Below are 27,394 nucleotides of genomic sequence, written 5' to 3'. Positions count from 1 at the left end.
ACCAGTTGCCAGATCGTGCGGGAAATCTGTCCCTATCTGGCAACACTGCATGGAGGCTCCGCTGTGACGTAGCCATGGAAACGTGACACCGATTGGGAGGGGGGGGGCGTAATGGGTTTACCGGATCGATGATTGCTAATACAGACTGGTTATTAGTTATGGTTGATAATGGGGGAACATAATAAACACACACGTGAAATATGTCAGTGTTATTTTGACAGGTTTTTAACAGGTTGCAGTAACTCTAGGTGGACGCTAGGTGGAGCTGGTTCCATCTCTAACCACTGCTTCACCAGGCAGACGATTAACCTTAACTTTTAAGCGATCTGCAAATTAAGCGATTTGTGGCTTTTGTGAGATAATGGGTGTATGTTTGTGCATTCCCAGAGAACATTAAAAGGTTGAAATAATGTATACAAAAAACTTGATTTATTGAATTTGAAAATATCCTTGAAAGTAAATACCTACATAAACAGAATGACAGGTTCACCAACCACATAATAATAAAAACTATGGATACAAGACGATCGCTTCCAACTGAAGATACAAACACCTCAACAAACACAAATAAAAATAAACAATAACTACTCAAAGAGGGATCTTCACAATTAAAACAGCAAAGGCCATGCACACAACAATTATTAATGTTAGTTGTTAGAAATGCTGGTTCCATGAAACATTTTTACCGTAGCATCTATCATTTCTGCAAACGCTCGCAAGCGACAACTCAAAGTATTCCTGTTCCAGTCCTGGTCGATATGACACACTCCCAGCCACACTACAGAATATCTTCATCTCCGTATTCTCCCGACTCTGAAGACGATGCACCAAGGTGCCCGCTACACACAGTCTCCGTACGAAGCAGAGAGGAGGTTAGCGTACCGTGACCGTCGCTGGATACGCAGCCGGCCGCCATGTTGCTCCGGCACGCGCTGCGTCAGCGGGAATCAACTCCGATACTCTGACAGCGAGAGAGAGAGAGGGAGAGAGAGGGAGAGAGAGAGAGAGAGAGGGAGAGACGTGGAGAGGTGGAGGGAATTATATGGAGGGAGGGAGGGAAAGCGAGCAGGTGATAAAGACGGAGAGGGAGACGGTGAGATGGCACGAAAGAGAGAAACAGAAAGACAGACAGACCGAGAGGGATAGAGAGAAAAAGTGATAGATAGGGACAGTGATTGACAGATGGAGTGATTGATAGGGACAGAGTGAGAGAGAGTGATGGATAGAGCGGGGAACAGAGAGTGAGACAGTGATAGTGACAGAGGGAGAGACAAAGAGATAGAGAGAGACAGAGCAAGAGAGAGACAGAGGGTGCATAGGAGACAGTGCCATGGCAGGTACTGTTCTCTGGTGTTGGGTTGGGTTGGGTTGGGTGGGGGGGGGGGGGGGGGGGGGGCTAGGTCTAAGAGCACTTCTGCTTGCAGTGCCAGATGACATCGGGTCAGAGGGTTGGGTCCTGAGGTCAGAGACCAGCATATGGGAGAACCAAGGAGTGTTTTCAGCTATAAATGCCGGTTCTCCTCGAGATTATAATCAACAACATCAGTTCAAGTAGGCACTCTTGGTTCTTGAACAGTGTGTGTGTGCTTGTGTGTCACATGGAGTGTTATTGAACTCAATTGATCTGGTTGTGTTTAGAACAGCAGTTATGAAGCCCCCTGCGGATGGTCTCCTTGTGGACAGACATGCCACAGAATAACCACCACTTCTGAAGATCAAAAAAAAAATGCATATTCGGCCACGGACATAAGCCTGCGCTCTGCCGACAAGTTCCGAATTCAGGTGGTCTTACTAACGTTGGCAAAACTTCACACTTCGCAGACGGAGGTTGTGAACACCCCGTCAGCTCAGGTGTTGCACCACACACACTGGGGGAGATGCTCTCTATGGCTACACCCAAATCCTTCATTCAGGGATTTTCTGGTTCAAATAAACTCGACATGAGATCCTCATACCGCCGTAAGGCCCCCTGCTCCATCCACGGTGAAATGCGTTCCCCTTAACATACCGCCCTGCCTGTACTTTGAAGAAGGCGCTGCACCTAAACAATGATATTCAGTCTATACCAGTGATTAACAAAACACCATTAGTACACACATTATAATAGCGTTTAAATGCGATAAATATTCCTATGTACCCGATGGATTGGTATTTTTCCGAGTGTATCCGTGGGAATGAACGAGAACCTGGAAGTCACACAGTGTGTCAGGTCTCTCTGCTTGCATGTGAATCACCGGTCAACTAGCGCGGCGCTCTACGGCCGCTGCATAATGACAACATCGTCAGGCCTCCGCTCAGCGCCCCGTGTCCCCCCGGATACGAAAGGAGACGCCGGAGATAAACCAGTGACCTCGCGGGGCGGCCGGGCCCGAGGCCACCGTAGGAGGTCAAAAAGATGCTGAGGAGGAGATGGCTCTGGAGTGTTGGGGGGGGGGGGGGGGGGCTTCTCTTCGCTGGGAGTTGTAGTTTTCCGCCCGCGACGTGGCGGGAGTGTCCGGGACAGGAGTGCACAGACAAAAAGAATCCACAGCGAAAAATGAACAGATTATTTTAGAGGCGCCGCGGCGGCACGGCGTCCCGCCCCGTGTGCTCGTCTTCTCGGCGTCCGTGTGCCGCGGGGTTCGTGCGAGGAGGCACGGAGCAACACAAGAAACTAATAATCCCAGAGGAGTCCAGGGGGAGGGGTCCGCCTGGCTGACCCCAGGCCCCCCCCGCCCTCCCCCGCGGGGCCCTTACTGCATGATGAAGCCAGGCTGGTGGGCCAGGCGGCCCTGGGGCCGCTGGGGCAGGGCGGGCGCATACTGGGCCGGGTACTGGGCCGGGTACTGGGACAGGTAGTGGCTGGGGTAGCCGGCGGGGATGTTGGGGAACTGCTGGCCGGAGCGGGGCGGGATGGGGGGGTAGGGCGAGGCGGCGGTGTAGAAGACGGAGGGCTGGGCGGGCGGGGCGGCGGTCGTGGGCGGAGCCGGCCCGGGGCTGGGGAGCGGCTGCTGCTGCGGGGGCTGGGGGGGTTTCCTCCGGGGCTGGGCCATGGGGGAGCGGGTGCTGGCGGAGGCCTCGTGCTGGAGGGCCATGGGCAGGGCCCCCGACGACAGGGCCGAGCTGGCGGCCGGCGCCTGGGGCAGCCGCTGGCCGGTGAGCACCATCTCCTGCAGCTTCTCGATCTTGACGCGCCGCAGGTGGGCCAGCTTCCTGTTGCTCTGGTAGGCGTCGATGAAGGTGTCCAGGGTCACGTCGCCGTCCAGGAAGGAGTCCGCCATGTTCTGCCGAAACACGAGACGACAGGAGGAGAGGGTGAGAAGGAGAGGGTTAGAAGGAGAGGAGGAGGAGAGGGGAGGAGTGAGAGGGTCAGAAGGAGGAACATTCGAGAGAGGGAGGGAGAGACCGAGACGATTGGATGGAGAGAGCAGGAGAGACCGGGAGAGAGCGAGTGAGAGCGCAGGACAGAAAGTCAGAAGAAACATGGAGAGAGAAAGAGGTAGACAGAGAGAATGAGAAACACGGGAGGGAGGGAGGGAGGGAGCGAGGGAGGGAGGGAGGGAGGGAGGGGGGATGGAAGGAGACAGAGATGGAGAGGTCATGCTGTTGTGATGAACAAGAAGACTCATTAACACAGGAATAATGAGTCCTCGGTTGCCATGGAACCACCATGGCGGGAATGGTGTGCAATCTTTGCCGCCGAGATTAGCGTTTTAGTGATGGCGGTACTAGATGAGCCGCTGAGAGACCACGGGCCAGCCTGGAGGCCGGGCTCCAGGCTGGAGGGTTTGCTCCAGGCTGGAGGCCAGGCTCCAGGCTGGTTGGCGTGCTCCAGGCTGGAGGCCAGACTCCAGGCTCCAGGCTGGAGGCCGGGCTCCAGGCTGGAGGGCGTGCTCCAGGAGGGCCTGCTTACCTCTGTCTCTTCCTCGATCTTAGCTCCCTCGGCCTGCAGCAGCGCCAGCAGGGTGTCCAGGGACGTGTTTCCAGAGCTGTGGTCTGAGGAGGACAAGGAGGAGAGCAGCCATGTCAACGTAGTGCTTGAGATACCGATACCAGCATCGGAAATTTCTGAGATACTGCCTAAAATGTAGCGGGTATTGGAGAGTACGCAAGTCTATGCGCCAATCCGATACCACCACGTGACTCATTTACTACACAGACAGAGAACATAGCAAACACTACGGTGTTCTGCTGCGTTTGTTAACAATCCGAGTTGGAAAGTCGGAATAATAAACATCTCCGACCTAACATGCGTTCGAGTAACCAAGTCCTAAAAACCTTCACGCATCAACGCTTAACTTCTATACATGTCTGTCATCGTAAGAGACCCCTTCAATATGAACAAGTCCTAACCCTAACCCTATTCTTAGTTACAATGCTAGATGCTATATCGGTATATACTTAGTATCGGCCAATACTTAAGTTAAGGAATCGGGAAGGAAAACAATGGTATAAGAACTTTTCTCTGTAAGACAAAAGACAAAAGTAATGCGGTCATTTCAACATACTAATACAAACATTGGGAGGTGTGGCATGACAGTTCTGCTTTTCTGAATGTTGAGTCATGGCGTGCGACTGAAAGAAAGCTGAGCCTGTTGCTGAACACTTGTTGAAGCCTCACTTGTCCTCCATCCTGATGCAGGGTGTCTATCCAAAGTGTGCAGTAGCTTTGAGCAGCAGGCACAAAGGAAGTCTGTTCGCTGAGCCGCGTTTGCCGTGTGGAATGAACCAAGCGAGGACTCTCCCTGGAAAGGGCCTTGAGGGTTTAGCTTGTATTGATAAACCAACCAGAGCTGCATTTGGGATTCAGCAGAGATAAAAGGGCTACTGGAGAGGTATGCAGACGCCTCTATTGGCTGGATTCACACATCACCGTGGGGATTCACCCAAGTTATAGCAGATCCAGAACCCATAAACTCTAGAGTCTACGTCCCATTGTTTGAGAAACCAAACAAATAGTGCAAATTATTTACAGAAACCAATTAGTTCAAATGAGGATAGACACAGATTCAGGGCATTTGGAAGGATGCACATTTAATCCACTCAGTCCTTCCTTCTGCAGCCCCATACCGGCCCCCATCAAGAGATCAATGAAGAGCCATCTCCTAGTGGAGATAATCAATAATAACCCCTGAGAAAGTCTCCACTGAGCCAGTATTTATGCGGCCAGACTTTGATTGTGTAACCTTGTCCTGTTATTCGGAAGATCAGACAGTTTCTGCCTCCGTTACTAAAAACCTGTCTGGTTAGAGGAAGGCTGAAAGTAAAAAGCCGACAGGAGGGTCACACAGAAGGCAGAGGGAGAAAACAGGGAGACATTGGAGGAGACTAGTTCACCTAGACTCTGCATAGCCTCCCCCCTTTCCCCCCCACACACTTATTGTATGTTGGGTCCTGTTGCTTAATGGACGCGTTTATTGTATGTTGTATGTCCTTGCACTTAAAAATAGTTCTTAGCGTTGTGTAACATCTTATCTTACCCTAGCTATCTTCGTTGTATACGGGGAATGGGTAAACCTAGCGATTCTTCGTGACTGCACATGGTACCATGAACATCCTTACTGTACCGACAGCGATATGTTCTTTCTCTTCCTTCGGCCAAATGTGCTTACTGTAAGTCACTTTGGATAAAAGCGTCTGCTAAATGCCCTCGATGTGAACGTAGGAGACGCAGCCAGAGTCGAGAAGGAGCAGGTAGCCCTGTAGCCAGGGAGCTAGTGGTCTGTAGTGCGGTCAGATAAAAGAGGGGCTTCATCTACGAGCCGTCCTCTGCGCGGTGACGTCAGGGCCGCCCGGATCAGGCCTCACAGATGGGTCTGGCCGGGCTGATAGAGACACTCTGCTGGAAAGCCCCGCACGTAGAATAACTTTTACTGATATGCGGGTTTCCTGGTGACAGGTGGGCTATTTATACAATAGCAGATAAGGGCTTCGTTCATTAGTCATGTAGAGGAACAGGTTGGATTCGATTAGGTCGGCAATGATCAGATCTTCAAATTCATCTATGATTGCAAAACGAGGATGTTCCTTCGAATAACCGCCTACCGTGGATGCGTTTCTTTGTTCACAAGTAGAGAATAAACAATGCAACACAAAATGCTAACAATTAAAAAAAATTATAATCAGTCTGAAATGGTGGAGCAATTCAACTGCCTCATGGTCACCGTGGTAACGATGGGCGGATCTGCGCTGTTCAAAGTCCCACACACACAGTGAGGGAAACTTGAGGAAGGGAGGGGAGATGGCGGCTCTGAAGTCCACTGCTCTTTATTCAACGCCTGTGCGGAGTCACAGGCAGTGGCACGCACACACACACACACACACACACACACACACACACACACACACACACACACACACACACACACACACACACACACACACACACACACACACACACACACACACACACACACACACACACACACCTCAATTTTCTGCGTCCAATCAGCGAACAGAGGGAGTGGCTGAGATCAATGACGTTAAAGTCAGCTCTCGTTGACGGACATCTTCACGCACGGTGATTGGTTTGTTTACAGCCTGAGCGCAACGTGATTCCCGGCCAAATGTTAGCGATTGGTTCAAACTTTTGAAACTATTGACCAAAATAATGGTGATTTTTTTTCTCCATAATGGAGCAGCCCTACGTGGCGGGCCCAGGCGGTCAGCCCGTCAGAAGGCCACCCTGCTCCAAGTACGCATGTCCCCGCTCACAGCCTCTCTATAACTAGGCAGCAGATAGAGGCATGGAGGAGGGAGGGAGGGGGGGGGGGGGGTAACCTACATTTGACAAAAGCCATCGCTCCAATCAAAAGAAGACCACAAACACTGGCAGGATGCGTGTGTGTGAAGTAACACGTCGTAACACGCTCACACCCCTAATTATTGTATGGCTCTTTGCAACACGTCGGCCTCGTGTGGGTAAATATGTAAGCAAGGTGTCCCGGCACACAGCAAGGGGTGTGACATTGTACTTGTATTCAGCCGGACAAATACACAAACACCAACGATTATTTACCAGGCTCCACTCCACATTGTCTGCTAGTTATATTATTTGTATATTTATTTATTGATTCTATGTATATTCAGAAAATGTCTGCACAAGTAGTCACCAGACTTCAATCTCTTTGCAGATAAAGTCCTATCTGGTCTATGCTGCCTTTAAAAACAAACTGCATGTTAAAAATAGCACGGAGCAACTCCACCACCAGCTCCCTGAAGACAGACAGTGCGACCCCAGAAGAGGGCATTAATAGCTACAATTAAAACATGGATGGCGGGGTGCAGTGTGCTTCTCCGCGGTCCTTCTCCAAGTCCAACATCTACCCTCCACTAAGCCTCGTCTCTCCCTGCCTCCCTCTCTCCCTCTCTCCCTTTCTCTGTTAATAGTTCACGAGCTAGCATACCTGCTGTCATTCTGCATAACAATGCACAGAGCGAGCCACGTTAACGATTCACCTGGTTAAATAAAGTTATTATTCAAATAAAAATAGCCATAAAGATAAAGACATGATCACAAAAAAAGTGGGTTGACAAGTCCAGGAACAATATGGTCACACCAGAGAGACACAAGCCAACAATAACAGATACCCATAAGTCATTTTGGTTACAGGTTTGTTCTCACGTTCTAAACTGGAAACATAAAACGGCTTCTGTACGGTACGCTGAGCTATTGACCTATTTTCTGTAAAGTTCGGTAATAAATACCTCACACGCACGGAACAAGAGGTTGGTTTGGCTGGCTGTTTTAATATTAGACACCTGGATGATATACTTTCATATAGTTACATAGCCTGTTCTTGGGAAGTGCCCATAAAAGCAAAATCATCTTTCATTGTGATGTTAAAGTGCTTTATGAAGGGCTAACTACATCTAAAAAGTTGGGATCAACTAAAAAAACAACTTTGAAGCCAACATTAAGGAATTCAAAAAGTTTATAGTAGATTGAGAGTCAAATACGAGATGAGCGAGAGAGAAAGAAACGGCGACTTCAGAGAGACCCTAAACTTAGATTGATGCCACAAGAAGAAAGCAAAGGGGAACTTTCTTCTCAATCAGTAGAACAGTAGGAAGACTCATACAGCATTCGCTGTTAGTTACATTTTAACTGAGAGGCTGAGCAACCATTATGTAATTAAGGACACACACACACACTCATTATAGACACACACACACATATATTATAGACACACACAAACACACACAGTTAGTCATCAACGGCTGGGCGATCAGTTGAACAGGGAACCCAGAAAGTGGGAGAACCGGTCTGCATGACAGAACAAACAATAGGAGAAAGAGGCCGACGCATGAGTGCGAGATAACGTTGAGCAATGTTTCACTAGTCATGATTAGTAGGTGGAAACTTCCCAGTCAAACACACAACACAGCATGTGTCAAACAAGGGTTTTGGTTGGACAAAGGGCACAGTTTTGTTTTGTCTTGAAGGTTTAGTGATCTGCCACTTGGGTCGAGTTTAGTCTTCTAAAGATGGACAGCGAACCAAAGACCGATGGAGGCTGCCTTCAGACTCTTCTCAAGGTTCCGCCTCTGTTAGCGTGTGCAAGCAATCTAACAATTTGTGTACATGTTCTCTTGGGTTTGTTTGTTAGTCGTAGAACACACACTTGGCCCTTCTGATTGTTTTTAGGTCAAACAAATTGGAGCTCTGGTTTCCTGCTATGCAACACCCTCTCACACTCTCCCCCAGCCTCTGGTTAAAAAAGGCATTTCGCCACCAAGCCTGTCCCAAACATAGTGAGTCAGTCAAAACAAATAAAACTATTCACAAAACGTTTTTTTTATGAACAATTGGAGTTGTAGTAAAATAGGGAGTAATGTTTATAATTGTAAATATGAGTATAAGTATGAGTGTCAGAGTGGCAACACAGGTTCAGATGTTCACCATGATGAAGATTACTGTTTTCCAACAGCAGCCGCCCCACTTTAGTCGAGCGTTGGCCTACCTAGGGTGGACTTGCGGAACTGGTAGGTCTCGAAGCTCTCCTGCAGGGAGCTGTAGTGAGCGGACAGCTTCTCCTTCCTCTGCTCCAGCTGGGGCTGCAGGGCCAGGTTCAGCTCTGCCAGGTTCCGGTTGCTGGCCAGTGTGGTGTCTTTGCTCTGCTGGACACCCTGCATCTGAGGAACAAACACAGGAGGAGGGGGGGGGGGGTAACGTCAGCAGGCTGAGGGGGCAGGGGTGGGGAGTGGGACCACAGCTGAACAGTTCTGCCTTAGAACGCAAGGTACATGGTAAATAGTAAATGGACTGCATTCACACAAGGCTTTTCTAAACAGCGGCCACTCAAAGCGCTTTACAATAAAGCCCAACATTCACCATACTAGGGCTTTGACTTTTGCCCAAAAATCATATTCGTAGTTTGTTTGTTTATTAATATTAATATTCGAATATATTCTAATATTTATCAATAATATTTTGACAATTAAATGCCTTCAGTAAGAGCTGGATTGGGCTTCGCGAGGTTCGTTTACCGCGTCGCTATGGTTTGCGTGTTCCAACGGTTTATTAGGTTTCTAATAAATCGCTGTCTAATCAATACTTCATTCACTGCCTCTTCCGTGGGCATTACAATATTATTAATAGACTGCGTCGGTCTCTCCCTCTTGGCCGGCCCATAACAGGTTTGAATATTAAGGGTTGCCTAATATTCGTTTGAATATTGATTCATTTTTTGATATTCGAATTATATTCGAATGACGAAGTTTGGAGTCAAAGCCCTAATTCATACACACATTCACACACCGACCGCGGGGACTACCATGCAAGGGGACAGCCAGCTCGTCAGGAGCAGTCAGGGGGAGGTGTCTTGTTCAGGGACACCTCGAAACTCAAGCTAGCAGGAGCCGGGGATCGAACTAGCACCCTTCCGGGTACCGGCCAATACGCTCTGCCCCCTGAGCCACATGCCGCCCAAGGCCCACGGGCTGCCTGAACCAGCCTGTCCTTGGTGAACAGTCTCTGAATCCACCTGCACTTTGGATCAAAGCATCTAAATGTAAATGTGGTGGAGACACCGGATCGGGAGACACTCTCCATCGTTTTGACCAGGTTTTCTCATGGGAGGGACTTACACCAGTAAAACGAACAAGTGAGAACCTGTAGCCGTTGAGAATCAGCCAGTTCTTGGTCAATATCCAAATTTAAAAACAAATTAAATCAAGGGCTACAAAATGGCCTCCAGCGGTTTTGTACATGAAGGAGGAAACCAGAAAAAGAAAGGAAAAAATAAGCAATGGTCAAAACGGTATTTGGGTGAATGATTCTTTAGCTTAATGTCGTGGTTTTACAGAGAACTGTAGACCTTACTCCCCCATTACCCTGAGCTTCCCGGCGGAGGAACGAGGCTAATCTCCTGGTCATTTCAGATCATGCAGGGATGTCATTTATTATAACATACAATATAAATAATAACAAGCTGTCCCCAACCTGATGATCAGCATTGTGGTATTGTCATTTAGCAGTGAGCCAACGAGTAAATGTAAACATAAGGCCAACTTCATTGCAGTAAATCGGCCTCAACCTCTTGCCCTTCAATATCGTCTCCTTGTCACGCTCCACAGCAGCAGTCAGGCAATGAAGCGCTGCGACGATTGACAGAAACACCTTCAGTCCGACGAGAGATTGCACATGGATGTTCATTAAATTCATGTGACAGGATCCCACCAAACCGGTTTGAACGTGTAATTGAGCGACGGAGGTTATGGGCAACAATACAGTAGGGCCGCTCTATTAATACACGAGCAGTGGCGCCCTCGTCGACACAAAGAACCCAAAAACACACGCAGTCTTGTTTCAAAGGGAGGTGGACAATAATTGACAACGGATGGCCTTAACATGAGCACAGCGCCACTGCACCGGTGAGAACAACCTAGCGTCTGTGAGGAGTGCGTTAGCCGTTCAATAATGTGATGGGCTGGGAACAGACAGGCCTTTAGAGAGCACTGGCTGCCCAGCCTTGTTCTGACAGAGCCCACCCCTCACTGTTTACCCGCTGCTGGGTGGGGATGTTTACCAGACGCTCACTCCCTAAACCAACAGCCACAGAAACAACACATACCCAAGTACTCGCAGCAGATTCAACGAGCAGCACCCTGAGATGGCTCGCTGTTTTTTTTATTAGTTCCTGTGCTTCCTGTGTGCTAACCACATCCACCGCGTTCATGAGCTTACAACGGAAACCGAGAAAAGACTGATTCAGTTCAGCGCGGGACGCCACATGGCAGAAAGATGCTCCAGACGCGGTCTCAGCAGAGATCCCCCTCCCTGCCACCACCACAGTGCTCTGGAGCAAGACACCACACATCAAGAGGCATCAGGGTGGGATCCCAGCGGGGACAAAAAGCGTCTAAAAACATCGAAAAATGGGGCCGAATGTGGGTCGGCTGGTGGAAAGGAATGTCCTGAGATCAGACCTCCACACGTCTACCAACCCCACTAAACCCCCGGCTAGGAAAGAAACTAATAAGCACATGGTAGTTAAAAAGACAATGGCCACTCCCAACTCGTCTCTTCTGCCACTCCACCTTACAGCACACGCCGTCATAAATCATGACATAACTTGTCGGAAAGTGGCAGCCTGGCCTCCCGGAGATGACGCTGCGGAGCCTACATTCCTTCAACGAGAACTCCGCGTTGGTCGGTTTGTCTCCATATTCCCGGTTTGTTGTGATCAGCGACGCCAGGCCGCTCTGAATGGGCCGCTTGTGTCGGTATCTGAGGACGGGATCGGCGCTCCTGCCGGCCGGCGCTCACAGGCCTCTCTGGTTTCAGCCGGTGTCTCGCCGAGAGGCCATTGTGCCACCGTGTGTTAACGTGTTCGGGTACGACGGAGATATCGCCGGGCGCTACACCTCCCAGAGAGAGGTGCTCCCACGCCCCAAACAACACCTGAAATCCCCCCTGCTTACCAAAATGTCCAGTCTACATATGATAATTAATTAGCATATAATAATTAGTATATTAATGTTATCTTAAGCAGCCTTTTATAGAGGAGCAAAGACAGCGGCTTCACGCTTGGTGGAAGACGATTAAAAGTGATTTAGTTACAGTGTTATTGATACAGTCAACCAAAGCACTCAAGATTGTAAACATAAATCACTCTACTCAGAGCTCAACACCTCCTGCGTTGCTATGATGGTGAACCAGAAGTCCTGCCTCTGCTGAGTCTGACCCAGAGCGAAGCTCTCAACGGGCCCTCGTTAAACAGAAGGGGCCGTGGACAATAGAGGGCGTCTGGCACGTTGCGCATCCACACAACACCGGGCTGGGGAAGCACCCACAACATTAGGTCTCACCCTGTACGCGCACAAACAAACTATACAAATATTTGCAGCATTAATGTGTGAATATCAGTGTAATTACAGCCTTATATGTGCAGTCTAACATAGTCACGCACACATGTCGCTGTTCTAAGGCAACTCCCATCCTGGTTGTGTTGCTGTATGCAAATTGTTGTCCTAGGATACAAATGATAAGTGGCCGCTGAGGCTCGATTCAAAACCCTGGGAGGAGAGACGGCAACTTCTCGTTTCTGCTGCGAGGCGACCAAAACCACAAGCCTGCATCAGCCCCAATTTTAAAGGCCACAAGTAGAAGTGTGATGATGTTCCTCTTTTATCAGAAAGTTAGAGAGAACTAAAGCCATCCAAAAACAAAACTGTTAGGCGGGGCTTCAATGTAAAACCCGTGTCTCTTTAAGGAATTGCTTTACAGCCTGTGATGGAGAACAAGTAGTGACTGGTTTATTGGCACGGTGGAAAAAATCCCTCCTTCCACCAAGGACAGAGAGCTGATAACAGGAGACCCACCACCATGGGTACAGATTAAGGGGAAACGATACCTAGCACTGCACACGTGAGTCTGTATATACTGCATATATACCCGATGGGTGCAGGCGGAAAATCCACATGATGTTGTGGTCGAAACCATTTCACACAAATACGACTTTCATCAGTTCACGTTCTGACTGCAGTTACTAGACAGGTGCATGGCGATCAAGTACAGTATGCCCCACATACACGGAATGTATTACAGACCACACACAGAGTGTAGTCAGGAGACACGTTTTAAAAGTTAAAAACACATCATTTAAAAGAGGCCAAACAAAAGGCCTAGCGTGTGGGGGGGGGGCAGCAGAGCGACGAGCTTAAGTTAAACCAACAGTAGTCTGGGGGATCTGACCGTGAAGCTCCCCAGTCAACCTCCCAGAACTAGGCTTCTACAAAACACGAGTTGATGTATTCAAGAGTTAATGTGGTTTATGTGGAGCTGAACTCCTGAGGGACAAAATGTCGCAGACTACTGAGAAGTAAGGGCTGGTAACTTCAGATAAGGGCTTTGCTTTTTCTTCCCTTTCTCGTTACAATGTTGCAAGCGACGGCGTGGAGTTAAGAACAAAATAACTAACAAATTTACTGTAGGCCTACTAATGTTTCAATGTGCGGAGGAGCTCCTGGAGAGCGTCACGAAAACACAACAAAGGGTGAGACAGACACACACAAACACAAACACACGGGCGCGCAAACACACAAAGCTCGTACCTCGTCCATTTCCTGCACTATGTTGCTGAGCTTCTCGTCGTCCTCCAGCAGCTCGTTGAGCTGGGTCATCGTGTAGGCGCTGAGTTTGGGGGTGAAAGTGGTCATGGTGAGGCCGTGGCGCGGCGCTGGCTCCTCCGTCGACTGCTCCCCTTCACGTCCTCCCGACAGTGACAGCTGACCCAGCTTCCTCTACCGGAAGCTCCTCCGAGCTCCGGATTGGAGGAGGGCTGTTTGGGGCCCTGACGTCACGCATATGGACTCATGCGCGCGCACGCACGCACAGGCGCGCACACAGACAGACAGGAATGCGCTCCATGGTTAAAGTTAATAAGAGGTGAATGCATTCCTTCTCAGGAGTATTTCTTGTTATTTGCCGTCCATTGCAATGAAGAGTCGAATATAAACAAAGCTTATCGAATCTTTATTCCTTAAATAGTTATATTCACTCACTTACATTCACTTCCACCACGATTCAAATCGCAAGGCTAGACTTGGGTTTTGGTAGATCTGATCATCTGTGATAAGACAGAAACGCTTGCTGGGTGGCGGCGACACCCTTTGTTACCAAACCACCCTTCTGTAGGAGGAAGCGCTCAACATGGTGTAGGTGGGCGGGGAATTCTACTTCTCCCAGGTCCCGCCTCTCCCTGTGTGCACACTGCACACAGTCCGTGGTGGGAGAGGGAGCGGGGTTCGTCCAGTTAAAAAAGGCTGCAGTCGTTGTTTCATGTCAAAATATCTTATCTCACTGTAGCACATAAAAACATGTTTAAAATTCCCGAAAATTCTTTCTTTTTTTTTGGGGGTGGAGGCATTAATATGAATACAATATAATAAATAAAAGTGCATACATTCAGCAGCAATCATTATGGTGCATCATTGTCACTAGCATCAGTCCAATCCAGCATCATTTACTGGCCGACTAAAATCCCCTTTTTAGATCTTGGATCTCTGGTGATTCCTTCCAAGTCAAAGCAAACATACATATCCCCACAAATCTAACATCATCTTCCTATCTTTCCAATATAAATGTTCTCTTGATGGCCAAGCCCCTTTTATAGTGTCTGAAAAGGGAGTGGCCAGACCTGGTTCCCTACAAAGTGCACTTTACCACTGATGCACCGTTGAAGCAGTGCACAACTTCTGTCCCCTCCTCCCTCCTCCCTCCTCCCTCCTCCCTCCACCCCAGCAGACTGCATGGTAGATAGAGCGAGTAGCGTGTAGTTGTAGGTTGGCTGACTTATGCCCCCAATCCACGGCGTTCGGGTTGATTCCCGGTGCATAATAAGTGTCTAAATTCCCTCTTATTCCCTGCCTCCCTCGTTCCATAAACAGTATGCTACATAGTGTCCACTATAAAGGGATTAGGGGGTCAACAAGTGAGGTCATCCTAGGCCCCACGTTGACCATTGATGATAACATTCATCCCATCACTGGTCGCCATGACGACACGCCGACAAGTGATAGGATGAATGAATCCCTTGTTGTCATGGTCAGCTAGTGAGTTTGTCCTTTTCCCACCGGCAGTGAGTTCATCCTGGGCCCCACGTCTCCCATGACAACCGAGTTCATCCCATCACTTGTCACCGTGACAACACGCCGACAAGTGATAAGTCGCTTTGGATAAAGCGTCTGCTAAACGCCCCAACTGTAAAAGTAAATGATCGGATGAAGCCCCTTGTCTCGGACAAGGGGCTTCATCCCATCCCTTGTCGCCATGACATCGCGCCGTGACGTCACGGCGACCGCATCACAGCAGAGCGGCGAGCTACAACCCGCCGCCGCCGCCGCAGCCGCCGCAGCCACCGTCCGTCCACGCCAGCCGCTCTTCCTCTTCTTCCTCTCCTCCACCTCCTCCTCCTCCTCCTCCTGTGGGGGCGGTCGGGACCTCCGCCTCGCCGGCCTCCAGCCCCCGCAGCTGCCTCTGCACCAGCCGGCAGTAGAGCCCGCCGCGGGCCATGAGCTGGGCGTGGCTGCCCTGCTCCGCCACGGCGCCCGCCTCCAGCACCAGGATGTTGTGGGCGCGCTCCACCGTGCTGAGGCGGTGGGCCACCACCAGCACCGTGCGGCCGCGCATCACCGCGCCCAGCGCCTGCTGCACCTGGGGAGGGGCGAGGGGAGAGGGGTGAGGGGCGAGGGGCGAGGGGCGAGGGGCGAGGGGCGAGGGGCGAGGGGCGAGGGGCGAGGGGCGTGGGGCGAGGGACGAGGGGTGAGGGGTGAGGAGAGAGGTCCGCGCTTTTATTTTGGAAAACACATACACATGCAGGTGCTCCAACAAGTGTACGTCGTACACACACACGTGTACATACAGAAACACTCGTGGACATACACACACACACACGGAAGTGTACATACACATAAACACACAAATATACATACAGAGGCACACACACACAGAAGTGTACTACACACACATAGATGTTCATACAGACACACTCATACAAAGTCAACGTCTTTGCATAAAGACTGTAATACATGAGTCACACTTCCACTCTCACACACACACACACACACACACACACACACAGTGGTTCTACGTCAGACAGGATTGCTCGCTTCTACCTTTATCCGTCTGGTCAGTTTCCATTTGCACTGTTTCTACCACTTCTGCTGTGCCGTAGTAAAGCAATTTCTCCTCCGGTGAATTAATAAAGTATTATCTATCTATCTCTCTATCCCACTCTATCTTTATTTAAAAGAGTCAAAGGAAAGAATGCCTCCCTTATGTAACGATGCATGCAGGACTGCCTGTTCTGGAGCGCGGTTTGCTCATACAGATTATTAATACTGCGGGCGTGTGGTTTAAAGAGGAACTGCTGCATGTTCTCATATCAAAGTATTTCTAAACACGTTGGTGGGGAAACCCGTGTGTGCAACATCCCCTTCCGTGAAACAATCCTGAGAAGCTGGACCGCTCAGGTCGCTTTCCTCGTCGGACTGATCGAGAACGTGAACCCTGGACTAAGTACGTCAACGGTACAACCGCTAGATCGTGTTAGATGTAGCCTTTTCACTACACCTGTAGGAAGCAGTTGTCTCTTCGGTGAGTCTGTTCCCTTAAACAACATGAGAACACCCGGGGAATAGTAAAGTGAGTTATGTAGTCATGTAGACTTAGTATGTCCATAGAATTGGTCCAATTCACAACAACTAATATTTGCTTTGACTGCAGGAACAAAGACTCCAAACTAACTGTATCCGTCACAATCATACAACCCTAAAAAGGTTTCCCACACAAACCCCCTCCGCTTTGACCCAGAAGCATCTGATCCACACAAGACAGCGCCTCAGAGAAGTGACTTCAGACCGGCGAGGCTGTAACCATACACCTGCTGCTTCACATGTTTTGTTCCCCTGACATCTGAGGCGCGTTCCCACCCTGACAACCACGTCTCATAACACCGCTCCTGGATACACAGGCCTCACACATGTTTGTAGTGATTAAACGTAACCAGGTTCTGGTTGGGCGAGTTCATTCTGTGCAACAACGGGTCTGAGATTGAATGTCAGAGCCACACACTTCCTGGAGAGATCCCCGGTAAAGACACAACTAGATCACCCCATCCCTTACTGGAGACGTTCCAAAACCATGATCTTTCCTTCCCGATACCGATCCGATTACTGACCTTGAGTATCACCTGATTCCGGGTATATAACGATATAGCATCTGGCCTTGTACCTACTAATAGCCCTTGTTCTTATTAAAAGGGTTCTCTTACGATGACAGTAACGTAAAGTCGGTTCCATTACTGTTGACAATTACTTTTTTCCAGAACAAGATCGTTCCAAGACATTTGTATATTCCACTACTCAAGAGTGAGCATCCATGCCTTTCGGACTTGGCAGCTGGAACGCATGTAGGCCGCAGACGACGCAGTGTTTGTGATGTACTCTGCCTGCGTGGTAAATGAGTCATGTGATGGCATCAGATGGGTGCGTAGACTTGCACCCTCGCTGATACCAGATACTGCATTTTAGGAAGCATCGGGAGGAATTTTTGATACTGGCATCGGTATCGGAACAACTCTATCCCTAACCCTGGTTAGTAGCTGTGGATAACCGTGTCTGCGTCGTGACTACTTAGTGAACGGGCTGAAAGGAGCATGAGCTGCATGACCTTACGATGTGCTCGCTCTTTAGTGAGCGGGGAGGAGGAGCTGCGTGACCTTACGATGTGCTCGCTCTCGGCGTCCAGGGCGCTGGTGGCCTCGTCCAGGATCAGGACGCGGGGCTGGCGGATCAGGGCTCTGGCGATGGCCACCCGCTGCTTCTGGCCCCCCGACAGCTGGGTCCCCTTCTCTCCGACCGCTTGACGGGGAACAGGAGGGGGACAGCTTAGAGGGACGCACCACCACCACGACCAACTGGTTAGAACAGGAGGGGGACAGCTTATAGGGACGCACCACCACCACGACCAACTGGTTAGAACAGGAGGGGGACAGCTTATAGGGACGCACCACCACCACGACTAACCGGTTAGAACAGGAGGGGGACAGCTTATAGGGACGCACCACCACGACTAACCGGTTAGAACAGGAGGGGGACAGCTTATAGGGACGCACCACCCCCACGACTAACCGGTTAGAACAGGAGGGGGAGAACTTATAGGGACGCACCACCACCACGACCAACTGGTTAGAACAGGAGGGGGACAACTTATAGGGACGCACCACCCCCACGACCAACTGGTTAGAACAGGAGGGGGACAACTTATAGGGACGCACCACCACCACGACTAACCGGTTAAAAGTGTAGTAGAGGATTACTGACTTTTTTTGTTAGAAGGTTTCACAGTAATCAAAAAAGACGTGGTTAAATATTTTCTCGTTGATGCATCAGTGACTTTCCAACAACATGTCCCACTATTGACAATAGTAAATGCCTATTAACGCCTAAAAAGGATTAGCAACACTAATACTACTCACAATAACACTATTGTATAAACCAGAGTCTAAAGGGGAGCTGCTTCACTCACAAGTCCCTCCCTCCCTACCTCTCTTTTTCTCTCCATCCTCCCTCCCTCCCTCCCTCCCTCCCTCCCTCCCTTTTTCTCTCCATCCCTCCCTCGTGTTATCCTCCACTTCACCCAACATTTGCATCTTTCAAATGAGCACATAGCCCGTTGTGCACCTTTCTCCTCCGATTCCTCGTACTAATCCAACACCAGGGCGGCGCCAGAGTGATACTGAAGCCCTGGTACCCGAGTGGTTCCTCCTCCTACACCACCACCAGGGCGGCGCCAGAGTGATACTGAAGCCCTGGTACCCGAGTGGTTCCTCCTCCTACACCACCACCAGGGCGGCGCCAGAGTGATACTGAAGCCCTGGTACCCGAGTGGTTCCTCCTCCTACACCACCACCAGGGCGGCGCCAGAGTGATACTGAAGCCCTGGTACCCGAGTGGTTCCTCCTCCTACACCACCACCAGGGCGGCGCCAGAGTGATACTGAAGCCCTGGTACCCGAGTGGTTCCTCCTCCTACACCACCACCAGGGCGGCGCCAGAGTGATACTGAAGCCCTGGTACCCGAGTGGTTCCTCCTCCTACACCACCACCAGGGCGGCGCCAGAGTGATACTGAAGCCCTGGTACCCGAGTGGTTCCTCCTCCTACACCACCACCAGGGCGGCGCCAGAGTGATACTGAAGCCCTGGTACCCGTGTTGTAGCCCCGGGTCAGCGCGCTGATGAAGTCGTGGGCGTTGGCCTGGGAGGCCGCCTCCACCACCGTCTCCATGGAGACGTCCGTCAGCCCGTAGGAGATGTTCTCCTCCACGGTGCGGGCGAACAGGACGGGCTCCTGGCCCACCAGAGACACCTGGAGGAACAGACAGGTGTTACCCAGAGGAACAGACAGGTGTTACCAGGAGGATCAGACAGGTGTTACCCGGAGGAACAGACAGGTGACACCTGGAGGAACAGACAGGTGACACCTGGAGGAACACAGGTCCTCCCGAACCCTAAGCCATCTGACCGGGGTCAGACTGGGACTGGTTTCAGAAGGTCCCGGACTTCTGTTTTTGAATGCCGACTGTAGCTCGCCTACAGCAGGGGTTTGTCTCGTGCCCCCCTGGTGGTCCGCGAAGATACTGCAGGCTGTCCGTGGGATTTGAGGGCAGTGTGCAGGTAGAATGTGTGCAGGTAGAAGCGCTGTAGTGACTGACGGTAGGGTGAACGCGATGTGAGTGACTGACCACAGAGTGCAGGTGGTCGTGGCGGTACGTGTGCACGGGCCGTCCGTCCAGCAGCACCTGGCCGCCCCCCGGGGGGTAGTAGTTCTCCAGGAGCCCCACGCACGAGCTCTTCCCGCTGCCGGAGGGCCCGACCAGGGCCGTGACCTCGCCCGGACGCAGGGTGAAGGACACGCCCTGGAGACACACACACAGACGGGCACACACACACACACACACACACACACACACACACACACACACACACACACACACACACACACACACACACACACACACACACACACACACACACACACACACACACACACACACACAATTAGCTCGGCTGTCTGTTCCAACACAGGACAAGCTCTCTCCTCTCTCCCCCCACCCTCTCTATCCATCTATCTATCTCACCCCTACCCTCCCCCTCTAACTATCCAACCCCCCTCCCTCCCTACTTTCAGTCAAATGTAAACAAATGCAAATGCTTAAAACCGGAACAAATACTGAACCATGTTGTTACTTGATCATCTAGCGCGCTCTCTCTCTCTAGCTCTCTCTCTCTCTCTCTCTCTCTCTCCCTCCCTCTCTCCCCCCCTCTCTACCTTCAGTATGGCCGTCTCCGGTCGCGTGGGGTAGGCGAACGTCACGTCCCTGAACTCCACCAATCCGGTGCAGGTGGGCGGGGCCTCCTGGCCGTCGTTCCTGTGCTGCGGCTCCCGGTCCAGGTACTCAAACACCTTCTCGGCCGCGCCCACACCCTGCATGAGGCCCGAGTAGACCGACGAGATATTCTGTGGGGAAAAGAGAGAGAGAGAGAGAGAGAGAGAGAGAGAGAGAGAGAGAGAGAGAGAGAGAGAGAGAGAGAGAGAGAGAGAGAGAGAGAGAGAGAGAGAGAGAGAGAGAGAGAGAGAGAGAGAGAGAGAGAGAGAGAGAGAGAGAGAGAAAATTAGGTATTAAATACGAAAAATACAACTTATATAAAATATTATTATACTTTATGTCATGTCATATTGGCTCAGTCTAACCTTTAAGTCACTTAGGATTAACACTTTTAGAAGAATCCAAGATTTATCTCATATATTATACAATATACATGAAAAAGGATTAAACAGAAGCAGTGAACCGTCTGTCGGACCTCCAGGCATTCCACGAGCTCCAGGGCGTAGATGACGAAGGCGATGAGGGTGCCCCCGGTCATCTGGCCCGAGACCACCAGGTGACCCCCGTAGTAGAGGATGGCCACCTCCAGGGCCAGCTCAGAGAACTGGGGCGCACACACACACACACACACACACACACACACACACACACACACACACACACACACACACACACACACACACACACACACACACACACACACACACACACACACACACACACTTAATGAATTATTAATTACAATATTAACTTCAATCAAAATGCTCCACAATTATTTACATGGTTGACCTACATTGAATCATATTTATGATCAAAGCATTAAACATACACAATATAAATGTATTTATGTGCTTTTCATTTGATATTTTAATCTTGATCCAGATAGAATATGAGTTTGTGGAAGATGTACAAGATGGCTAGTAACTTCATATATGAAGATATTACAACAAATTGTGAAGCTATGACAAGAATAATTAAAAAATATGCGCACAAACCAATCCTTTGAAGCAATATACTAGTCGTCATTGCCAGAAATATGCTTGGTGGCGTGCACACAAGACTGTTTTTGTTTGAGGGAAACACCATTTTATGTTGGGCAGAAGACCACAACAGAGGGAAAGGATGCCTGCTCCAATGCGCCTTCACAGCCCCCCTCTCAGTGACAGCCAGTGTTTGGTGGCCCTGCAGTGGGTCTCACTGCTCCCAGCCTCCCACACACTCTCACTATGGGGAGCCCTTCAGCGCCTTCAACGCTGTCGGAAGGCAATCGGTTATCATTCATTAGGATAACAAGCAGGTGTGTGTGGGCGTGTGTGTGTGTGTCATAGCAGACGTAGGCAAGGGGTGTTTGTCTGTCTGTCTGCTTCTGTGTGTGTGTGTCTGTTTCTGTGTGGCTCCCTGTTTCTCTCTCTCTGTGTGTGTGTGTGTGTGTGTGTGTGTGTGTGTGTGTGTGTGTGTGTGTGTGTGTGTGTGTGTGTGTGTGTGTGTGTGTGTGTGTGTGTGTGTGTGTGTGTGTGTGTGTGTGATAACAGGCGTAGGCGAGGGGTGTCTGTCCGTCTGTCTGTCTGTACGTGTGTCTGTGCGTGCGTGCGTGAGACCTACACAGCTGGACCACATGAAGCAGGCGTAGGCCAGGGCCTGCCGGCAGTTCAGCCGGTACATGACCAGCAGCCGGCTGTAGTACGAGTCCGCCTCACGCTCTTCGCAGGCGAAGCTCCGCACCGTCCGCATGGAAGAGATTACCTCCTCCGCCACTTTGTTGGCCGCTGCCAGCGACGTCTGCACCTCCTTCGTCAGGCGCTGGGGGGAGGAGGATAACGGGTCACTGAACTACCTTTGACTCATGTTGTTGTTGTTGTAGTCACACCAAGCCGCCACCAGAGGGCGCCCTGTACCGCACTGCTGAAGAGAATGCCGTCGACTCTTAACGGCTTTTTCCAAATAAAAGAATAACACAAGATATTCGACCCTGTTAGACTGTTCATATGCTTGCAATTTACAAGTAAATGGATTTTATATTGAGAATAATCCGTGAGTTTGGCCGTTTTGGTGTTCAAGCTTTAAAGACTATTTTCAGTCACCGTCATGATTTCATAACAGAGCTAGCAGGAAGCAAAACAAAGAAACAACCTGAAATGGGAATAGTAGTCAACACCAACTATCAAAACTGTGACAGGGCTTCAGACTTACATTTTAAACTGGTCTATAAAGACAAACTACAGCGAACAACATATCACAGTCAAGATGGCTGAAAGAAATGCCCAAAAAGTGGAGCCTGGCATTGAATGCAGTGTTGTTTTTGGCAGGCATTTTAGATTTAGTTTTAGTCTTAGTCTTTTTGACGAAATGCTTCTTAGTTTTAGTCCCATTTTAGTCATTTCTATCTTTGAAAGTTTTAGTCTAGTTTTAGTCCGACGAAAACTCCAAAGGTTTTAGTCTAGTTTTAGTCCGACGAAAACTCAAAAGTTTTCGTTGCAAAACGTTTTACGACCACCCGCACCCGGCACCGCTGCTGCTGCCATGGTGTGTGTGTGTGTGTGTGTGTGTGTGTGTGTGTGTGTGTGTGTGTGTGTGTGTGTGTGTGTGTGTGTGTGTGTGTGTGTGTGTGTGTGTGTGCCTCGTCCACCAGCCTCTCTCTGTAGTGTATGAGTGTGTGTGTGCCTCGTCCACCAGCCTCTCTCTGTAGTGTGTGTGTGCCGTGTGCGTGCAGGCGCAGCTGCGCGCGAGCGAGGCTTTTAGTGTGTGATGGGGGCGTGACTGTTAGGACAAGCGTGACTGTTCGTCCACTCACTAACAATTTAGTCTCGTCTAGTTCTCGTCTGACGAAAATGTCTACATTTTTCGTCACATTTTAGTCTTTATATGGCTTTGGTGACGTTCGTCTTAGTCTCATTTTCGTCATGGAAAAAAGGGGTCTGACGACGTCATTTTCGTTTTCGTCTTGCCTGACGAAAACAACACTGATTGAATGGGCTTTTTGATCAATGAAAAAACAATAATAACCAAAGTTATGGTTGAGTTTTAATTAAATAAGGTTAATCTCAGTTGACAGTCAGTTTCAAGACAAAACTAGTATGATTAACCAATGTATTAGAATTAGTTATAAATAATAGGCCTACTTAACTCAAATGTTAAAACATTAGACAGTCTTTTAGAAATTCGTTGGTGAAAGCTTCTTCTCTATTTGATGGAGGAGGGGAATGAAGATGACAGGGAACAAAAGAGGCTCATTCCACTGGTTAGCACCCACGCACCCATCTTACGGCAGAGCACCAAAAGATGACACGGACAAACTAGTTTGCCCCGATCTCTGAGCTATTTTAGCAATTTACAAAAACCAACCAAGCCTATTCCTTGCATGGGAAGAGTATCACAGGAAACAGCTTTCTCCTGCAAAAGCACACGGTTCCTCCACACAGTACGAACCGTACAAGTTTGGGATCTAGTTCTGGACTGCATCGGATGTTGTAGCCTTGCATGGTTCACCCCGCAGTAGGTGTTTATATGATTGGTTGCAAGTCGCTTTGGAAAAAAGCGTCTGCTAAATACCCTGATGCAATCTAACCCTAACCCTAAATGCCAAACTCATCGTTTCTTCCAGTTTCTCCGCATGCGTGCCCACCTTGTAGTGGTCCCGTTACACCTATGAGTGTGCGTGCGTGCGTGCCCACCTTGTAGTAGTCCCCGTACACCTTGGAGACCACGGCGATGAAGGGGAAGCCCATGAGCGTGACCAGAGTCAGCCTCCAGGAGAGGCCGAACATGAACACGAAGAAGCCCACCGCCTTCACCGCGCTGCGCAGGAAGATGTTGACGTTGACCGACACCAGGTCGCTCACCTGGGTGGTGTCCGACGTCAGCCGGGACGTGATGTCACCTGACGGGGTTCGGTGAGGGTGGAGGAGAGCAGTGTCAGTCGCAGTGGAGGAGGGGGTGATGAGTGGAGCAATGGATGAGATGATGGATCAAGGAGTTGTTGGCGTGGGTGTTGTAGGATGGGTGGATGGATGGATGGATGACCGACAATAGGAGGGATAGAGGAAGGGATGGATGAGAGGAGAGATGATAGGTTGGTGGATGAGCGGATTGATGGATGAATGAGGGTTGTACAACGGACGGTAGGAAGCACAGATGGACGCGTGGATGTTGAACAGATGTGTGGACGAGGGTGGAACAGCAGGATGCAGGTGGATGGATGAAGGTGGAGGACATCGCGGTATAGAGGGTGGAGCAGAAAGGTGACTGGATGAAGGTGGAGGACGTCGCGGTATAGAGGGTGGAGCAGAAAGGTGACTGGATGAAGGTGGAGGACGTCGCGGTATAGAGGGTGGAGCAGAAAGGTGACTGGATGAAGGTGGAGGACGTCGCGGTATAGAGGGTGGAGCAGAAAGGTGACTGGATGAAGGTGGAGGACGTCGCGGTATAGAGGGTGGAGCAGAAAGGTGACTGGATGAAGGTGGAGGACGTCGCGGTATAGAGGGTGGAGCAGAAAGGTGACTGGATGAAGGTGGAGGACGTCGCGGTATAGAGGGTGGAGCAGAAAGGTGAAGGAATGAGGGTGGAGGGCGTAGCGGTATGGAAGGTGGAGCAGCAGACCTGTGTGGTTCGCGTCGAAGAAGCCGATCTCCTGCCTCATCAGGGACCTGAAGAGCTTGTTCCTCAGACGGAGGCTGAGCCGGGCCATGGTCAGCGAGAACACGCCCCCACGCACGCCGATGGCCAGCGCGCTGACAAGAGAGAAAGGCACTCATCACAGACCAGACACACACACAACCACGGACAGACGGAGCCTGGAGAGGTCTGGGTTCAAACCCAGCTTCACAGCAGGGCGTGAAGGTACAGGACGGTAAATGGACTGCAATCACTGCAGCACTTTTCTAACCAGTGGCCTTTACAGTATCGCCCAACATTCACCCATTCACACACCGACGGCGGAGTCAGCCACGCTAGGCGACAGCCAGCTTGTCGGGAGCAGTTAGGGTGAGGTGTCTTGCTCAGGGACACCTCGACGCTTGTGAGACACAGGTGTAGTACCAGCGAGAGAGGTGCAGGAGAGAGGTGTTGAGAGAGGTGCAGTACCTGGCTAGGGCCAGTGCAGAGAGCTTGAGCAGTGGCTGGGTGAAGTCCTCCATGCTCTGTTGAGTCACGATGCCATCGATGGCTTTCCCCGTGTAGTAGGGGAGGAAGGCTTCACCTGCACACACACACACAGATATAGATTATAGATTGGATTCTAGTATTAATATTACAATAAGGACTTGAACATTTCCGACAATGCTTCTGAGGTTTGAATGATGATGATGATGATGATGATGATGATGATGATGATGATGATGATGATGATATCTACAATAATGATGAGACAGCGTGTCCAAGTCAAATGGAGAATATGAGGCCGGTTCACTGCGAAAGGCCAACATAATATGAAGAAACATGTTGGTTCACATCACACATTACATTATGGTTCCCAACTTTGGGGTCGGGAGCACATTCGGGTCGCCTGATATGCATACGTGGCCGGGGGCCACAAAAAGGTTGAGAAACACTGTGGACTGTCATTGAAATATAATATCCAAAGGCACACGCGCACACACACACACACACACAGGAGGTGTGTGCTTGTGTTTGTGTCGTACTCACACACAGCCGAGATGAGCAGGAAGAGGAAGGCGGTGGAGAGCAGCCCCACGTCCTCGCTGCAGTACCAGAGCAGGCGTCCCAACGTTGCCCCGGAGCCCGTCTTCTGGGGGCCCGCCTTCGCACCAGTTCTCCTCCCCAGACCCTCTTCTCCCTCCTCCTTCTCCTCCTCCTCCTTCTCCCGGTCGTCCACCAGTCTCTCCCTGTCCTCATCTCCTCCTCCGTCACCACCACCACTACCACCACCACCACCCGGGACGGTCTCCTTCCCCAGGAGCCCCCAGAGCAGCACCACCCCCAGGGCCGAGACACAAGTCCAGGAGAACAGGCCCAGGAACCAGGGGGTCAGACCCCCCTCTCGCTCCGACAGGATGAGCAGCTTCACCAGGGCGAAGGTCCCCAGGGTCAAGGAGACCAGCAGCACCAGGGTGTACAGCTGGGAGACCCGTCGGGGACCCAGCTCTCGGTTCCATAGCACCCCCGCGGAGGCCCCCAGCAGCAGGCATGCCCGGATCAGGACGCAGCCCCAGAGGTCCACAAGGGACAGGAGGACGTTGAAGTCCAGGAGGTCCTCGGAGAAGCTGCTGAGTCGCGAGCCGTGGCAGTAGAGCACCGTGCTGACGATGAGGTCCACTAAGGTGAACGCCAAAGTACAACCGACGGAGATTTTAATGTTCATGGTGAGAGGGTTTACAAATTTATAGTGCGTTAATGATGGACAGTGGTATTGGAACGTCGCTGTGTTTCAAATCCACAATGACTTTTAATCACCGGTTAAACTTCCTTTGTCGGTTCGCATTTGCGGTTGTGTCATGCACACCGGCTTTTGCATCAATATTTCATCAGAAACCTGGAACCGCTTTATCCATGGTGGTTAATTCAGTCATTGATACAGTGTATACCGCAGCACTACTGCAAACTCTCCCTACATACCCTACTACAATGCCGCTTAGTTTCAGGGGGACTGGCGGCGAGGAGCGACAGCGGGCGTCTCGGTGTCCGCCTCCGAAGATACGATGGAAATGAACTTCACAGGACACTCCGGTCCTCCGGTGCGGAAGTCCGTTTGCCCCGCCCACAAAATGACATCACAAGATGTGTGTTCAAGAGGACAAAGGTAACCAATCCAACAATGTATTGTGTTCATTATGCGTGTACCTCTATTATTTGTTTTATTCTAATAGCACATTACGTGCGTATTTTGCATAAAAAATATATATATAAATATATTATATACATATAGATATAATACATATACATATGTATATAATATATAGAGTTGATGACTACTTTGGACTGACCGTTTTATAGAATAAGCACTGCCTGATATTATATGAATACAAAATTGCCCATATGAATTAATAGCATGCAATTATTGGTGTCTA

The 27,394-nt window shown here is 50.3% G+C and overlaps 2 protein-coding genes and 1 long non-coding RNA gene across 4 annotated transcripts; 1 reads left to right on the top strand and 2 right to left on the bottom strand.

Annotated features, from left to right (window-relative positions):
* Positions 1–104: 104 nt before the first annotated feature.
* Positions 105–1,385, top strand: LOC132467562 (uncharacterized). The gene is made up of 2 exons (XR_009528028.1): positions 105–1,020; positions 1,057–1,385. It is a non-coding gene; the product is annotated as an uncharacterized LOC132467562 (long non-coding RNA).
* Positions 408–13,775, bottom strand: vps37ba (VPS37B subunit of ESCRT-I a). Its single transcript, XM_060064915.1, has 4 exons — positions 13,537–13,775; positions 8,943–9,114; positions 3,893–3,975; positions 408–3,263 (listed from the first exon to the last, which is right to left on the bottom strand). Exons 1-4 carry the CDS (start codon positions 13,639–13,641, stop codon positions 2,733–2,735), a joined length of 891 nt encoding a protein of 296 aa, XP_059920898.1. The 5' UTR covers positions 13,642–13,775; the 3' UTR covers positions 408–2,732.
* A 161-nt stretch (positions 13,776–13,936) lies between these two features.
* Positions 13,937–27,050, bottom strand: abcb9 (ATP-binding cassette, sub-family B (MDR/TAP), member 9). Of its 2 annotated transcripts, none has more exons than XM_060064907.1 (11): positions 26,013–27,050; positions 25,452–25,566; positions 24,969–25,099; positions 24,044–24,249; positions 21,975–22,172; positions 20,848–20,976; positions 20,315–20,503; positions 19,728–19,901; positions 19,192–19,351; positions 17,659–17,844; positions 13,937–15,637 (listed from the first exon to the last, which is right to left on the bottom strand). In XM_060064907.1, the coding sequence occupies exons 1-11, from the start codon at positions 26,686–26,688 to the stop codon at positions 15,273–15,275; spliced, it is 2,529 nt and encodes an 842-aa protein (XP_059920890.1). In that variant the 5' UTR covers positions 26,689–27,050; the 3' UTR covers positions 13,937–15,272. The 2 variants fall into 2 exon arrangements, with proteins under 2 accessions (XP_059920890.1, XP_059920892.1); XM_060064909.1 differs by having other exon boundaries at positions 17,708–17,844.
* Positions 27,051–27,394: the final 344 nt, after the last annotated feature.

Source organism: Gadus macrocephalus, chromosome 11, assembly GCF_031168955.1.
Source record: "Gadus macrocephalus chromosome 11, ASM3116895v1".
Lineage (NCBI taxonomy): Eukaryota > Metazoa > Chordata > Actinopteri > Gadiformes > Gadidae > Gadus > Gadus macrocephalus.
The sequence above is the reverse complement of the archived record's forward strand: the minus strand, read 5'-3'. Positions and strand labels throughout refer to the sequence as shown.